The 18,536-nt window shown below is 28.6% G+C and overlaps 3 protein-coding genes across 3 annotated transcripts; 2 read left to right on the top strand and 1 right to left on the bottom strand.

Moving 5' to 3' along the window:
• The first annotated feature begins 479 nt into the window (after positions 1-479).
• Positions 480-6,381, top strand: Tsf2 (transferrin 2). Its single transcript, XM_074252751.1, has 4 exons — positions 480-680; positions 1,904-3,438; positions 3,581-3,669; positions 4,518-6,381. The coding sequence occupies exons 1-4, from the start codon at positions 638-640 to the stop codon at positions 5,494-5,496; spliced, it is 2,646 nt and encodes an 881-aa protein (XP_074108852.1). The 5' UTR covers positions 480-637; the 3' UTR covers positions 5,497-6,381.
• LOC141533726 (uncharacterized) lies at positions 6,062-8,249 on the bottom strand. Its single transcript, XM_074252752.1, has 3 exons — positions 7,821-8,249; positions 6,939-7,350; positions 6,062-6,759 (listed from the first exon to the last, which is right to left on the bottom strand). The coding sequence occupies exons 1-3, from the start codon at positions 8,021-8,023 to the stop codon at positions 6,511-6,513; spliced, it is 864 nt and encodes a 287-aa protein (XP_074108853.1). The 5' UTR covers positions 8,024-8,249; the 3' UTR covers positions 6,062-6,510.
• A 1,167-nt stretch (positions 8,250-9,416) lies between these two features.
• LOC141533624 (polyamine-transporting ATPase 13A3-like) lies at positions 9,417-17,149 on the top strand. The gene is made up of 5 exons (XM_074252614.1): positions 9,417-9,875; positions 11,241-11,468; positions 11,967-12,266; positions 12,352-12,556; positions 14,146-17,149. Exons 1-5 carry the CDS (start codon positions 9,862-9,864, stop codon positions 16,906-16,908), a joined length of 3,510 nt encoding a protein of 1,169 aa, XP_074108715.1. The 5' UTR covers positions 9,417-9,861; the 3' UTR covers positions 16,909-17,149.
• The last annotated feature ends 1,387 nt before the right edge of the window (positions 17,150-18,536 follow it).

The following is an 18,536-nucleotide window of genomic DNA, read 5'->3' as shown; positions in this document are numbered from 1 at the left end:
GGCTAATTTTAAATGACATTAAATTTAGCTGTCACTTCACAAATTTTTTAATTTTTTTTAACAAATAAATTATAGCAAAATAAAATTGTTAAAAAAATGGACTTGTAGAAATTTTAATAAATTAAAAATACAATTTTTTAAAAATAATTTTTTTTTTTGCCATAATTTATTTGTTACAAAAATTCTTAAAATAATCAAATATCTGCTAAGTTAATTTTGATATTTTTTTGTTAAAGAAAATTAAAAAATTGTCAAGTGGCAGTTAACTTTAATGTCATAAAAAAAATAAAAATTTTTCGCTGTCGGTTAATTTTAGTTTCATTAAAAATTGACAGATGTCTATACTAATTTTACTCACATATTTTTATCATCCCATGTTAAAAATTCTCAAGATAAATAATATTTGAATTTCTTCTGTAGATGGCAGCAGCGACCACGCCCCATTTCAGATAGGCGCGGTCATGCTGACGCTAAACTATGGCGATTACAACAATACACGTATAGTTTCCATTGTATATATTTTATGTTTAAATTAATAAATGGAACATAGAATATTTTAAAAACAAACAAAAAATTATTGTTGAATTTTGTAGTTACATTTTATCTTTTTATATTTGTTATCAATATATTTTTATAAATGAAAGTTACCGTTTTATTTTTGTTTATAACCATCGCTAGAGGTATATACACTTTGTATTATTTATTTAATTACTTCATTTATTTTAAGAATTAACAATTTACTGGTGATTAAAATGAATTTTAATTAATTCGTAAAATTACTAATTGTAATGATTTATTTTAATAATTTTAGTTTGTTTTATTTATACTCTAGATTATTTATAATAAAATTTTTTTGGAGTCAGTGATAGTGATAATTAAAATTCTCTGCATTTATTAAAAAATATTAATTTTTTTTTAACATATTTTATTTTATTTAAATAAATATATAAAAAAAAAAAATTCATTCAAATTATAAAGAATTTTAAACAAATTTTTATTTTGAAATATTATTTTTTTTAAACAAATAATTAAATTTTTATTAATTAATTTAAAAAAAAAAAAAAATTATGAAATTTTAGAATTAAATAATTTAATAAATTAATAAATTAAATAATTAATTCAATCACCTATTATGATTCATAATATACAGATGTATGACTCACAACATAAAAACAGTAACTCAAAATTTATACGATGTAATTAATTTTAATTATAGACATTTTTTAAGATTTATCAAAATTAAAATAACATTAAAAAATGATTTTAAAAAATTTTAATATTTATAAAAACTGACTCAGAATTTTCAGAATAAAATGATTTAGAAAAAATTATCACTTGACAATTTAAAAAATTTTAGCATAAATCAATTGCAATAAATAAATGCTTCTAAAAATTTTTACTTGTAATTTTTATTAATTTTCACGTGGAATTTTTTGATTAAATTTTTTTTATAATAATTGCATTATAAAATTTTAAAATAATTTTTAATGTCTGCCAACTTCAGTGTCATAATTTTGGATCTAGTTTATTTTCCAAAAAAAAAATCAAAATATTATCAAGTGTCTGGTAATTTCAATGTCACTTAATTATTTAAAATTAAAAAATAAAATGATTTAGAAAAAATTAAAAATATTTTAATAATTCTAAATAAAAAAAAAAACATTTTTATTTTTTTTATACTCATTGTAATCCAGATTATACTGCGTGATATCTGGATTATACTCATTATAATCTAGGATGATATCCAGTGTAATCTTGTTCTTACCGTGTGTAATTAAAAAAAAAAAAAAAAAAAAACATTTTTTAGTTTTAATTAAATGATAAAAAAAAAATTAAAAATTTTGGCTAACTTTAGTATTATAAAAAAATTTATTTTGCATTAAAAAAAAAATTTAATTTCCAGGTCAATATCTCAGCAACTATGACCCAAAAAACAAAAACAACCAGAACACGGACTCGAACATAAATTCGAACAATTTCGACAGCTCTCGCCCGAACCTCGACCCGTCTCTCCGTCAACCATTCATCCCTCACACGATAAAAGCAACCAAAAACAACACCCTCGTCTTCTGTACAACCTCGAAGGAAGAGTTTGCAAAATGCAACGCATTTATGATCGCAGTCGACCGAGAGATCGCTCACTTCGGGCGCGACTACGTTTCACTAAAATGCTACGAAGCTTCTAAAAAAGAAGAATGTATGAAAGTCCTGGACTCGGAAACAGTCCACGTGACAACACTGGACGCGGGAGAAGTGTTCATCGGCGGGCGCTACCACAGTTTAGTCCCCATCATACAGGAGATCGACGTGAACCGAGTGAAGTACCAGTACGCAGTAGCAGTAGTGAAAAAAGGGACTCTAAGCGACGTAACTTCTCTGCAGCATCTTCGAGGAAAGAAAGCTTGCTTCGCCGGAACCGAGACCTTGGCTGGCTGGATAATTCCTCTCCACACTCTGATGAAGCACGGCGGGCTCGAAGTTATCGACTGCAACAATCATGTTAAATCTACGCTCAAATATTTTGGATCATCTTGCGCGGTTAATTCCCTGGTGGATCGCTACAACCCGCTGGGTGACAACAAAGACAAACTCTGCAAGCTTTGCATCGGTGAAATTCCCAGTAAAAGATGCACCAACGCAGATCCCTATGCTGGCTACGAAGGAGCTCTTAAATGCTTGATTGAAGCTGGAGAAATTGCCTTTTTATTGCATTCGACTGTTGATCAATTTTTGGCCACTAATTATGACTACAATTCCATCAAAAAGTCCGACTTTGAGCTGCTGTGTCCCGACGGGTCTCGCTCGGATGTTGATAATTATCGCAATTGTCACTGGGACCAAGTTCCGACACGTGCTATTGTTGTTTCTAGTGCCACTAGGCCAGAAACCAGGCGGCTGTATCAGAAATTTTTTGAAAAAGCTGCTAAATTATTCAGCAAAAATATTCCTACTAATTCTACCAATTTTGAAAACAGAGACAGAGACAGATTTGATAATCGCTATAATGATAATCGTTATGATGATAATAATAATAATTATAATTATAATAATAATAATAATGATGATGGATACGGAAATTACGGATTTGGAAATGAAACAAACCGCGGATTCCGCGATGAAAACAGAGACGAAAATTTTGTAAATTTGAATAATAAATATGAAACAAATTCTAACAATTGGAATGATCCATTGGCAGTCAGACCACTCGAAGTTTTTGACTTGTTTGAAAGCGCTCCTAAATTTGGAAATGTTCATAATTTATTATTCTCTGACAGTGCTACGGATTTTATTTCTTTACCGGATAATGAACAAACTTACTCGTCTTACTTGGGGCAGAAATCTGAAGATGCTATTTTGGGAGTTAGGAGTTGTACTGTTGAGAGGATGACACTTTGTGTTACTTCGCAACAAGAGTTTGATAAATGTGTTAAGATGAAGGTGAGTTTTTTTTTTTTTTTTTTTTTTTTTTTTTTTAAATGACAAAGTTAGCAATCACTTGATCAATTTTTTATTTTAGTACAAAATAGTTGATACATTCTTTTAATTTGGACAAAAAAAAAAAAATAAAACTATTTTTCAGATTGCTTTAAAAGCTCAACTGTTGAAACCAGAGTTGGGTTGTGCATTATATCACAGTCAAATCAAATGTATGCAGTCCATTCAAAATGGGTAAGTGTTAATTTAGTTTTGCATCATAAAATTAATTTTATTAATAAATTTTTTTTTTCAAAATTCAATTTTTTTATATTTATAAGAAAAAATTTTATCAAAATTAAATTTCCTAATTATAAAATTTTTGTTTTATTAAATAATGACTTTTGCTAAATTGCACTATACTTTCTTACCTATTGAAGTTTTTAAAGATATGAACTCATTTTGATGTTACACTTATCAAGAGCTTTCATTTGAGTACCCACATGCATTTTCATATATATTTTATATATATGATATTTGATATATTTGTGATATATATAAAATATATAAAAAATGCATGTGGGCATTCAAATGAAAGGTCTCGATGAGGTTAACATCAGGAAGAGCTTGTATCTTTAAAAATATCATTATTTGTCAAAATTATATATAATTTCTTAATTATTGACATTTTTAAATATATAAGCTCATTTTGATGTTACACTTATCAAGAGCTTTCATTTAAGTACCCACATGCATTTTGATATATTTTTCATATATACATATATATAATATATATATAAATATATAAAATATATGAAAAATTGATGTGGGTACTCAAATGAAAGGTCTTGATAAGTGTAGTGTCGGGGTGAGGTTATATCTTTAAAAATATCAACAGTTCACAAGATACAAGGTCATTTAAGTCAAGACCTTTGCAATGGCCCTAAATTTCACTAAAAAAAAACCGATTTAATATCCCGGAGACAAAATTTTTCTTATTCTCTTAATAATACAAATTAATTTCCAAAATAAAATTTTTTACACGTTCTTATGGCATCTGTAACTTAATAAGTCAATAAATAAAACAATTTTATAAATTACAGTGAAGCTGATGTCGCAGTATTCGACGCAGGAGATGTTTACACTGGTGGATTAGTGTACAACCTCGTGCCGTTCATGTCGGAAGTGTACAACTTAGGAACTCCTGACTACTACGTAGTGGCCGTAGCGAAAGAAAACGACCAGGCAACAGACATAACGTACCTGAAAAATAAGTACAGTTGTCACACTGGAATCAACCACGCAGCAGGTTGGATTTACCCATTAGCGTACATGATCTCCAACAAGTGGATCCGTGGGTACGGATGTGACTCAATCCGCGCAGCAGCTGAGTACTTCACAAAGTCGTGCGTTCCGGGTGCATTGAGCAACGAGTACAACATCGGCGTGCCTTACGACAACATGTGTGACCTGTGTCACGGATTGAGCAGACACTACTGCCGGCGTGACGCATCTGAACCGTACTTCGGACACAGCGGGGCTCTCCGGTGTCTCGTTGAAGGCGGCGGTGATGTAGCCTTCGTCAAGCACACGACAGTCTTCGAGAACGTCGACGGCAAGCGCAGAGAATTTTGGGCCCGGAACACTTTCAAGAACGACTTCCAGCTTCTCTGTCCTGATGGAACCCGCAAGTCGTCCGACGAGTACGAGACTTGTAATCTCGGCAAGGTCAAAGCCAACGCGATTGTCGCACGTGGTGGAGAGTACGGCTACAACGAAATAGAAATCAATGCATACATTAATTTATTTGTCTACGCTCAACAATTTTACGGTCGTAAAGAAGCTGATGAGTTCAGTTTCAGTATGTTCTCCAGCACTCCTCCGTACACAGATCTTATTTTCCAGGACGCAACTCAGCAATTGATTATTGTTCCAGAAGAAATGAGAGAGTACAGTAGGTACCTTGGGCCAGATTTTATGCGCGCTAAAAGAATTGTTGATTGCGCTGCTGGTGCCAGTGCTACTGAATTTTCTATTCTTGCTTTATTGAGCGTAGCTGTCGCTTTAATTATTAGTAGATAAATTTTTAATTTTCTAGAGAACAAGCCCGAAAAATTTTAAGACTATTAAGTTCTCTAGAATAATAATATTTGATACCGTCCATAAAAATTGTTAAGTAAAATTGTAAGTAGTTTAATAACTTTTATATGTACAAGTGAGGTAAAATTAATTATTTAATTTTTATTTGATTTTTAAAAATTTTTTTTATATAGATCTGTTATCTCACTTCGTACAATTTTAACTTTTTTATTTTTTTTTTACAATGTTAAGCACTGAAATTAGCAGAAATTTTTATAACAGACAAATTTTTACAAAAAAAAATTTTTAATTTTAATTTTAATGATTCTAATAATAATTATAATAAAAAATTATAATGAAGGTACACGGAAAGAACAAGATGACACTGAATATCATCCTAGATTATACTGAGTGGAAAAAAAATTTCAGATAGTAGCCAGTATAATCCATATTATAATGATTATAATCCATATTATAATGATTATAATCCATATTATAATCATTATAATCCAGATTATAATGAGTATAATCCAGATATCACCCAGTATAATCTGGATTATACTAGCTATTATCTAAAAAAAATTTTCACCACATTAAAAATTTTTTTGATAATTTTTTTTTTTTCATTGTAATTTAATTGTAAAAAACTTTTTGGATTTCTGCTAAATTCAGTATCATTTTTACAATAAGTAGAATAGGTGCGATCATAATTTTTAAATTGAACAAAATTTTACTAACATTTTTAAGAATGAATTTTTATAAAAAATTTTATTTACAAAAATATTTGTAAGACAAAAAACTTTATTAATTGTTTAATATATTAATATATTTATACACGATCCAATGTACTCATAACTGCCGTCCATTAAAATTTTTTATAAGATATATTCATTTTATTTTATTTCTTTATAAGACATGAAGAGTATTTATTAATTTATTTTCTTATAAAAAATTCTATATTGCAGATATAAAAATATAATAATAATAATATTACGACAGAGTTTTTAGCTTAAATAACTATTTAATGGGCCCGAATTCTTTTGATTCTTCAGGCGCAGTCGGGTACAATTCTTTCCACTTTTCATCAATAACTTTCCACATATCACTTACATTTATAACTTCTAACATTGAAATCGTAGATTCCTGATTATCTTCCAATAGAAATTCTTTTTGAATAAGACCAGCTAAAAATGCTTTTTCTGGATTCTCTATTGAATTACAGAATAATGTAATTGTGGGCGATTCGTACATTACTTCACACAAAAACTGTAAAAAAAAAAAAATGTTTTTTTTAATAATTAAATTATAACAAAAAAAATTTATTTAAAAAATTCCATCTTTAGAAGCTCTAAAAATTATAAATGTAATTTTTAAAACTAATTTATTTATTTAAAAAAAAAAAAAAAAAAAAAAAAAAAAAATTATTGATTTACATTTTAATTTACCTCTGTTGGATTATAAGAACATAGAAGCGTATTTTTATCTTCTGAAGGCAAACAAGGTCCAACACTAACATTGCGATAACTTCCAAAAATCGGAATTGAGCAATTATTAAAGTCAATATCTTCAATATTTTTATTTATATGAAGTATTTGATATCTTTTGTTGTAATAGAGCGAACGTTTGGTATATAGACTAAATGCCATCTTCAAAATTCTACTTTTAATGCTAAAAGGAACGCAAGGTTGGTTGCTAATTATTACAGCAACTTTACGCCTAGACAAGTCGTATTCTTCGCTCATATCTTCATGAAACGAAATATTTCTTCCGTCAAATGTCGCGATACTAGGAAATCGTGATCCGTATACAGATTCCCAATTTATCCAGTTTTGATTTTGATTTAGTTCGTCGGCAAAACTATTGAAAATTTTTGTCAATTATAAGAACAAGATAACACTAAATATCATCCCAGAATATACTCAGTGATATCTGTAGTAAAAAAAAAATCCAGATTATATAACGTGACATCTGGATTATACTCATTGTAATCCAGATTATACTCAGTGATATATCTGGATTATACTCAGTATAATCGGGATTATACTCATTGTAATCCAGATTATACTCAGTGGTATATCTGGATTATACTCATTGGAATCCAGATTATACTGTGTGATATATCTGGACAATACTAATTATAATTTGGATTATACTAGCTACTATCTAAATCTTTTTTTTCACTTAACATAATCTAGGATGATATCCAGTGTAATTTTGTTCTTACCATGTAAGAAATAAAATTGTTTAAAATTTTATCAATTTCTTATTACAAAATTGCTTATTTAAAAAAAAAAAAATTCTGTGTATAAAAAAAAAAAAATTCATACCTATTTATACATTCAGCGTCAGCTAAAAATATTTTGGGTTTCACTGGTACTACGAGGCAATCTTTATTGCAACTATTAAAATTTACAAACCACTGATGACCATTGAAGTGACGACTGTCCCATTCTTCTTCTTCTTCTTTTTCTTCTGCAGTCACTAAAACTGACCAAATGAATATTAAAATAAAAATTGCAATCGCTTTCATTATTCTCGCGTCTTCTTAATTTTAAAAAATTTTAGACTATAACTTTTATCCGAAAAGTTGGATATGAATTACTATACAAAAATGTTATTTACGCAGTAGGTATACTATTTATACATATCTCATTGTTGTGACGGAAGAAACAATTAAATTAAATACTCAATTCAAAAATAATTGTTTGATAATTATTTGTAGTTTCCAACTTTTAACACAATCACAAATAAACAATTTATCGTCAAAACATATGTGTGTTCAAATAATAGTTGAGTTATTTTTAAAATAATTGCATTTTATTTTATTAGATGTTGATAATAATTATAATTAAATATATACATTTTTTTTCTGTTTATTTTCTATAAATATTCATTAATTAGGCATAAAATTTATTTATTATCTGAAAATTTTGAAAAATCATCGTGAATTATTTTTCTGATTTTTAAAATAAAAAATCCAAAATTATAGAAGAATAAAATTTTTGATTTTTACATTTTCAAAAAAAAAACATTTTTAGGATTTTTTAACAAATAATTTATTTTAAAAATAAAAAAATTTTTTTTTTATAGAATTTGAATAAAATTTTTTTATGCAAATTTTTTTAAACATTTAAAAATTCAAAATAAATTTTTTTTTAACTCTATATTACAAGCTTTGGTTTTTATCGTTAACTTTACAACGAACGTGTTCCTTAATGGGACTTATCAGCCATTCTTTCTTCTATCATAAGATCAAATTTCAAAGTAACACTAATTGTACAATTTGAATATCTTATATTACAAATTTAATGTACAGTAAGTGATATATTCGGTTACTTTTGGCACTTTACTAAGCGACTCTTGAATTCTAATTAATCGCATGAGAATCCTTCTCGAGTTAGTACGCTTTTAAATTCAACAAATCGCACCGATATTTTATTTTTTTAATTTAATAAAAATATTCAAAAATTTGGCTTTAAAAAAATTTAATTGAAGATTTTAATTTTTTATTTATTCAACATGCGTTAATTTTTTTAATTAAATTAGTGAAGTGGAATATTTATATTTTTATTTTAAAAAGTTATGAGCATTACAAACGGTAAGTGAAAAATTTTCAAAGTTTTTTTTTCTTTAACAATTTTTTTTTTTTTTTTTTTTTTTTTTTACATAAAACAATTTAATACATTATAATAAAAATTGAAATAATTTTTAATTAAATTATTTATTTTTGTATTAAATTTTCAAATATTAAATTATTTATTTTATAAAAAAATTTTCATCCTTAATTTTTAATTTTTGAAATTAAAAAAATTTATAAATAAAATAACAAATAATTATTTTTTTAAATAAAATAATTTCTGATCAGAGAATAGAAAACTTTAAAAATTTTTCCCAACAAAATAATAAATGTTTTAAAAGTTATAATCACGTACAGCTGACAAACCTGCGCTTGCTTAAATTTAAATATTTTTTCAAATCCTCCTTTTACGTATTTAAAATGAAAAATTTTTGTCTTACACCTTAAATTTCTTTACGTCTACATTAAAATTCACAAAGGCTCAACTTTAATTGACATACCCTCAGGTATAAAACTTCATTCTTTTCTTCCACAATTCTAAGTAAAGAAAAATAGTCATTAAAAATCAATTATGAACTTCGTTCATAAATAGTTAAAAATCAAGCGATAAAATTTCGAACGTAAAAAATAATAAAAGTAAACATTTATGACAGAAAAACTGTCTGTAGAAAAAAAATTTTTTTTTTTTTTAAATCATTGTTTATAAATTTCTTGTTTTAGATTTTAAAAACAATGAACTGCATAAGCGTAAAAATGGAGTGGATTATATTAACCCGGGAAGCGAAGATGAAATGGAAATTTATGGGTAAGTTATAATATTTTTATGTTAAATTTTTGCACGCCTCATAAGCGAAGCGTTCAGGTAGTGCTCTACTCTCGACATGTCAAAAAAAAAAAGAATTTTCTCAAAACTGAAATTGATATTTCTTTTACTTATATCGCACGCTTACAGGATAATATCCCTGGTGAAAATTTTTTAGACTTTTCTCTGAAAAAACTCTAAAAAATACTTATCTTGAGTTCTACACGAAAAAAAGTAAACTGTAATAAATAACAGTCGATTTATAATAAGTAATGATCAACTGCTAAAAATTACCACTTCAAACAGTAAAATCACATGATTTTACTATTCACATTGTAAAATTGTAATATTTACAATTTACTTTTTACATGGAAGAAAATACTATTTCAAACAGTAATATTCGCCATGTAAATGTCTAAAATGTTTAAGTATAATAATTAACAATTCAGACTTTAATATTTATCATTTTGTACCTAAAAAATGATGTTATGATATGTAAAAAGTATAGAATAAAGTTAGTAAATTTCTAATACAAGTAACGTCAATATTTACAAAGTAACGCTAAAAATCAAACTGTAATGATTGACTTGCTTAGACTGGTAAAATGTATATTTTAAAAGTATAATTTTTACTGTTTGAAATATTAAATTCTCCCAGAGTGAGACCCCCTTCTCTTCATAATATAGACTATATATTGAAATGGCAATTTTTTACTGTTTGAAACTGTAATTTTTAAAGATAAAACAGTCGTTATTTACTATAGTGACAACTACTAATTACTTATTTTGGATATTAAATTATAAATTGTGGCTTTTATACTTTCTACATTAAGTTCTGTAATATTTACATTTTTGCCACCCCGATGTCCGCTTTACTGTTTGAAACTATAAAAACTAACAGGAATCCTAGTGAATATTACAGTTTACTTTTTTTCGTGTAAAGACTTTTTCAGAGTTTTTCAGAGAAAAATCCGAAAAATCATATCGGAATATTTTTTTTTTTTTTTATCACCTCAATCTAAAGTAATACACTTTAATTATTATTAATAAAAATTTTTATTTTATTTCAATCAATTTTATTGTGAAAAATGAGATTATGAGGCGTGTACTTTTGGATTTTCCAAAATTTTCTTATTTTTTTATGAAGATTAAATTGATAATCATTTGCCCAAAAAAATTTTTAGTATTTTTTTTTTCCGTATTTTTTTTTACTTAAATAATTCACACAGATGCTATCTGTTTGTTTTTAACTTCCTGCTTTAAAAATTAATAATTAAAAAAAAAAAAAAAACACAAAGTTATTGATTTTTAAAATGCAAGTTTTTATAAAACATTTTGAAATTACTAACTCAATCAAATCTTTTTGCAGATATCGTAAAAGTAAATTTTGGACAGCGATAACATGGTTCTTTATACTCGCAACTTGCGGTTTTCTTCGTCTCATTTTTCATTGGATGCCCCGTCTAATGATTTGGGCAACCCACTTAAAATGTCCACTCAAAGAGGCCGAATCTGTTTTGATAGTCGAAAGATTTCAAGGGAGAGACGCAAAATTTCATATTGAAAAAATTAAGACGATAACTGCCGCTGAAGTATCGTGAGTATACAAGAAATGAATAATTTACTATTACAAGAAGATAATTTAATGCAATTAACGATTTAAAAAAAAATTTATTTTCATTGAATTTGATTGGAAAAATAATAAGCTTTTGATTAAAATAATAAAAAAGAAGGTTTCCGAACGTATTACGGAGATATTTTGTATTTTTTATGAAAAATCACAAGGAACTTCTGTTCTTTAATTTTTTATCAGTCAATTAAATGTTAATAATTATTTAATGAGTAAATATTTCGGAAATTCCTTCAAAAATGTTATTAATTAATTTTTAAGATGCATAACAAAATTATTTCTACGTATTATTTTTTTATAGACATTCTTTACACTAGGAGGGTCCTTGGATCTCCTTAAAAAAATTTATTTTATAAAATTGCATCGAGAATATTTTATAATCAAAAAAAAAATTTTATTTGTTCAAAAAATTGTTAAGATTATCGTGCGAAATAATTTATTAATTTTATTTTGAATAAATTTCAGAAAAAATGCGCTAAATAGTGAGACATTGATCGATGATCCATGGACAGAAATGGATATTGATGTTAGAGCAGATCCAACTGGAGTAAAAATCGTCACCAACGATTTAAAGTTATCAATACATTTGCACGGCGGTAACTTTAAACAAGTATCATCTGTCTCGATGTTTATATGCAAGAAACTTGTTTATATTTGGGATCCTGAGTGCAAAAAGTTTTCAAAACTTGCTGGTTTGGATGTTGATGTCCCCACGTCAACTTTACATCAAATGCCGGGCTTGAGCTTCCAAGATCAATTCATGAGGTATTTTTATTTTATGGAAATATAAAAAAGTATTTTTCAAAAATTTTGCTACCTTTTTTTTAATAAAAAAATTTTTAAATTACAGAAACAGTATTTATGGGAATAATGAAATAAAAATCCCCTTGAAATGTTTTTTTCATTTACTGTGTCTCGAAGCATTGAGTCCGTTTTATGTCTTTCAATTATTAAGTTTCTGCCTATGGACTGCCGATAATTATTACTACTACGCTCTAACAATTATGATTGTATCTTTCATCGGAATTGTAATGGCAGTTCACCAAACCCGCGAAGTAAGAAAATAAAATTTCATTCAGTTCATTATGAGTCATGTGGGGCAAGTGTGCGCACTTAAGCATTTAAACTGGTGTTAAAATTAAACAAGAGGAAAATAAAAATATGATAGAGTGATTATTTAGGTAGTAATTAAAATAAAGAAATAAAATCTAAAATTTTCAAAGAAAAAGAAAGGAAGTAATCTGAATTATTTAAAATGCGTACACTTACGCCGTAGTAAGGGTAAGTGTGTGCACTCGTGGGGGTAAATTTGCGCAACTAAGGAAACTTCGTGGATTTTTAATGCCCTAAGCAAACTAATTTTAATAATACTTAAACAACTATTGAGACATCACATAACTTTAAATTTTATGCTAAATAAAAAACGCAAGTACATTATTAACAGAAAACAAAATTAATTTACTTTAATTACTATTCTTAGTACAGTGTGACAATCTTTGTCTTGACAGAAAATTTAACCTTTACGCCACAAGATTCTTAATATTTTACTTTTTAAAGTAAACGAATGATACCATATGGGTTTTTCTTGCATAAGCTAATTTTCCACCAACAAACCTTTAATTTGCTTACACATATCACAAACTTTCCCCTCCTCATTCATAAATAAATAGGTTGCGCACAGTTACCCCACGTGACTCTATACATAATTAGGGGTCTTTTAAAATCCAATTTATGATAATTTAAACAGCGGCTATTATATATTATGTATTATGTTTGATGTGTGGGTTTACACTTTTAATATTATTATTTTCATGATAATAGATTTCGATTTGTGAGGAGCTTTCGATCAAAAGGTTATTTTTGCATTTGTGGAAGTACTGTGTGAAAAAATAATTAGAATTTGGGAACTAATGTTAAAAAATTGAAGATTTTTTTTTAAATTATAGTTAATATTGTTATGATTGAAAGCTTCTCGAGTAATTTGTAAATTTTTAATTATTTTAATTTCGTTAAATCGATGGCACATTATGAATATATCGTTGATACTGTTTAATACTCAATTGCATGTCGCAGTTGCCAAAATAATGTTTTTTTTTTTTTTTTTTTCTTAGGATTAAGATTTTTATAATGTTAATGGATCAGTTAATCGTTTTATCGTTGTTCCTATTTGTGTTGAATTTAAAATAAATATTTGATTTGTTTTTTATACAAGATATTGGATAAATTTTAGTAAATTACCTGCCCAAACGATGCCATATACTTAAAAATTTCTAAATACGAGCCCGTTAAAATAGGAAAATGATGGAATTGAAAATATTAATAATGATAACGATCAAATATACAGTATTTTTACTATTAATATTTTTAGTTTTGAAAATCTAAATTATAAGGGTAATAACTGAGACATTAATTTTATAACTCTGATAAAAGAATATAAATTGTGATTGCGTCTACTTGTCCGTCCATATGTAGCATAATTTTATCATTTTAACATTCATTCATCGCATTACTAATGTCACAAAAGCGTTAATTGGACAAATGTTTATTCTCTTGTTAAAATTTTATCTTTAAATTATTTTTGATGTAAGAAAGCCAAAATTAACATTAATAGATCCAAAACTAACTAGCAAATTTCTAATTACAGAACCAGGAGAAACTGAACTCAACAGTCAACTTATCCGACGTAGCAGAAGTTTTACGTGACCGCAGGACTGGAAAAACCGATTCTATTCCATCAGACCGATTGACACCAGGCGACATCCTCGTGATCCCCCATCACGGTTGTCTGATGCCTTGCGACGCGGTTCTTCTCACCGGGTCTTGCATCCTCAACGAATCAATGCTAACCGGAGAATCAGTACCAGTGACCAAAATTCCGATTCCATCGTCCCCGCATTTGATCTACGACGTCAAAGACCACGCACGCCATACCTTATTTTGTGGTACCAATGTTATCCAAGCCCGTTACTTTGGCGGAGAAAGAGTTCTTGCGGTAGTGACTCGCACAGGATTCACCACCAGCAAGGGAGGACTAGTGCGTTCAATAATGTACCCGCCGCCAGTGGATTTCGAATTTGAACAAGATTCTTACAAGTTTATCGGGCTCTTCGCATGCATCGCCGTAATAGGAGCTGTTTACACTGCAGTAACCAAAGCAATCAACGGAATACCCGCTTTGGACATCATTTTAGAAGCACTGGACCTAATTACAATCATGGTTCCCCCAGCGCTTCCTGCTACTATGACAGTAGGCCGAATGATTGCCCAAAAGCGACTCAAAAACCGGGAAATTTACTGTACCAGTCCTAGAGCGATCAATGTTTCCGGTTCAGTCGACTGCATTTGCTTCGACAAAACCGGAACGCTCACTGAAGACGGTCTGGACATGTGGGGAGTGGTTCCGGTGGTGGGGAACGAATTTGGAAAGTCGATAAGGTCGGTTGTTGCCTTACCAACCGCTGAATTGCTGTTTGGTATGGCTTCATGCCATGAAATAACAACAATCGACGAATCATTGGTTGGAGATCCTCTGGACTTAAAAATGTTCGAATCAACCAACTGGAGCTTTGAAGAAGCTAACGTACCAGATGACACCAAGTTCAAGATGATACACCCTCCGGTCGTCCGCCCAAAAGACTCAACTTTGCTGAAAATTCAGAATCAAGGATTGCAGATCGGGATCGTCAGGCGGTTCCCTTTTGCATCAAGCTTACAACGAATGAGTGTCATCACTCGGACTCTCGGGGCCAAGAAATTTCATTTCTACTGCAAAGGCAGCCCGGAAATAATTCACAGTCTCTCTCGTCCGGAGTCTATTCCTTCTGATTTTTCATCTGTGCTTCAAGAATACACCTCTGAAGGCTACCGCGTGATCGCTATTGGACACAAGCAACTTAATAAATTAACTTACACTAAAATTCAGCGCCTAGATCGCGAATTCGCTGAATGCGATCTTTACTTTCTCGGTTTTATAGTCCTTGAGAATCGTTTAAAGCAAGAAACTGCTCCAGTTATGAAAGCGCTAAACTGCGCGTCAATAAAAACTGTGATGGTTACTGGTGATAATATACTCACAGCGCTATCTGTGGCCCGTGATTGCGAAATGGTTGACCCAAGTGTGCTAGTTATCACCGTAAATGCCATACAAGTTGGCCAGGAGAAGCCTCGCTTAAGATTTACACAAAGCAATCACAGAATATCTTCATCAGTGGTCTCCCATACGGGAGAATTGAATAATTTTGCGTCAGGTTCAGCAGAGAATCATTCGTTTGTCAATATTGATCTTTCTTTTTCAGAAGATCTTTCTCTTCCAGCCAATAAATACGTCTTTGCAATTGACGGAAAAACCTGGGCAGTCATCAAGCAATTCTACCCGGAGCTGATCCCGAAAATTGCAACCCGCGGGAAGATTTTCGCACGGATGTCTCCGGACCAAAAGCAGCAGCTGGTCCAAGAATTGCAAAGTCTTGGGCACTACGTAGCGATGGTCGGCGACGGAGCTAATGACTGCGGTGCCTTGAAGGCTGCTAACATTGGAATTTCTCTCTCGGACACAGAATCGTCCGTAGCTTCACCGTTCACCAGCAAAGAAACTAACATTTCTTGCTTGCTGTCTGTGATCAGAGAAGGTCGCGCTGCTTTGGTCACTTCTTTTGGGATCTTTAAATTCATGGCAACCTATTCGTTGACCCAATTTGTCTCAGTGATGATTCTGTACTCGATGGACTTAAACCTGACTGATATTGAGTACTTGTACATAGATTTATTTGTAATTTCAACTTTTGCGGTTTTTTTACCACTAACTGCTGCGTACAGTGGCCCGCTGGTGAATAAGCCTCCTACTACCAGCTTGATCAGCATGGCGTCGATATTCAGCATCACTACGCAAATGATTATTGTCACTGTCTTTCAATATCTGAGTTTCTGGAGTCTCAAATTATACGATTGGTACAAGCCGTTTAATATTGAAGAAATTGAAGACAAAGATGATGTTGCTAGTTTTGAAAATTATACCATTTTTATCATTAGTTCCATTCAGTATATTATTCTTGCGGCTACCTTTTCAAAAGGACACCCGTACAGGAAAAGTATCTTCACCAATCATGGACTACTGGCGTCTTTTATTTTACTGTCACTTTTTTCTACTTATTTGGCTCTTTATCCGGCTGAATGGCTAGTCAAACAGTTTGAGCTGATGATGCCGCCCGACATGTCCTTCAGAATGAGCTTAATCCTTTTTGGCGCGGCTAATCTTATTGTTTCATTGCTGGTTGAGTACTTTGTTATTGATTACTTGATAACTAGTAAATTTAACAATTGGTGTCGTGGTTATGGAAAGGATAAAAAAAAATTTTTGGCGCTCGAAGATGAAATGGCTAAGAATACAAAATGGCCGCCTTTGACGTGAGAAACATTGAGAAAAATGGAGACCTACTTGTTCCTTACAAAGAAATTGAAGAAAAAAACAAGTGAAAGATATCTTTTGTATAGAAACTTTTGATTTATATTTTTAACTGTCGATTTTAATTATTAATGTGTAAAAATAATTTGGAAGAAATGTAAAATAGATAAGTGTGAGATAAAATTGATTACTTTTTACTTGATTGTAATTTTTATGTGTAAATTTTAATAAAAAAAATTATTTTAAGACTAAGATGGAGTTTTTAGGAGTTAATTAAATATTTTAATTATAAAAAATTTTAATTGAAGAAAAATATTTTTTAAAAATTTAAAACACTGAAGTTAACTGACATTAAAATTTTTTTTTGTATTTGATAGCAATTAAATTATAATAAAAAAAATTTTTTTTTTAAATTACATTCGTGAAAATTAAAAAAAAAAATTAATAATACTAAAGTTTGTCGAATTTTATAATTTTTTTTTTTATTAATTAAATTGGAACAAAAAAACTATTATTTTAAGTGTTAGAAATTTAAAAAATTGACAGTTAACTTCAGTATCATAAAAATAGATACTTGTAAATTTTTTTATAATAATTTGGAGGTTATAAAAATCCAAACAATTGAAAGATGTCTCTTAATTTAATTATCATAAAAAATTAAATTTAATTAAATAAAATACTTACTAAAGATTTATGATCAATAACAGATCCGCAGGTATGTAATAACAGCTCCGTACATTGACAGGTCCGTATCTTCTATCAGCCATACCTTTAGCCACATCCCGCGAGAATATAAAACACTGAAGTTAGCCGTCAGCTGTTGATTCTAAAAATTTTTTTAACAAATCAATTATAATAAAAAAATGCTTCTAAAAATTTTCACTTGTAAAAAATTTAAAGAACTTTAAGTGCAATTTTTAAAAAATAATTTTTAACATAAGAAAAATCAAAAATGTCGGCTAACTTCAGTATTGTGAAAATATATACTCTATACTTATGAAAATGAAGTTAGCCGACATTTCAAAATTTTTAGAAATTTTTTAGTTGATAATTTTAAGAATTTTTGTAACAAATAAATAATGGCAAAAAAAATTTATCAAAAAAATTGACATTTAGAAATTATAAAAAACTGAAAATGCAATTTTTTTAAAATAATTTTTTTGAAGAAATTTATTTATTAAAAAATTGTCAAGTAACAGCTAACTTTAATGTCATAAATTTTTAATTGAAAAAATTTTTAATTAAAAATTAAAAAAAAAAAAATTTTTTAATTTCACATGTAAAAAACTTGAAAAATTGTAAGTGTAATTTTTTAGAAACATTTTTTTAATTGTAATTTAATTAATAAAAAAAATCAAAAATTTTTAGACGTCTGCTAATAATACTGAAGTTAGCGGTCAGCTGTTAATTTTAAAAATTTTTTTAACAAATTAATTACAATTAAAAAAAAGCTTTTAAAAATTTTCACTTGTAATTTTTATCAATTTTCACATGTGAAACTTTTTAATTAATTTTTTTTTTTAGTCATTTAATTGCTACAAAATTCTAAAAAAATTTTTTAATACCTGTCAACTTCTGTGTTATCGTCTGCTAACTTTAGTGTCATCTATACTTATATTAAGGCGCGCGCACAT

This window comes from Cotesia typhae, unplaced genomic scaffold (genome assembly GCF_013202065.1).
Source record: "Cotesia typhae breed Kobodo isofemale line unplaced genomic scaffold, CoteBio_Ctyphae scaffold_121, whole genome shotgun sequence".
Taxonomy (NCBI): Eukaryota; Metazoa; Arthropoda; class Insecta; order Hymenoptera; family Braconidae; genus Cotesia; species Cotesia typhae.
The sequence above is the reverse complement of the archived record's forward strand: the minus strand, read 5'-3'. Positions and strand labels throughout refer to the sequence as shown.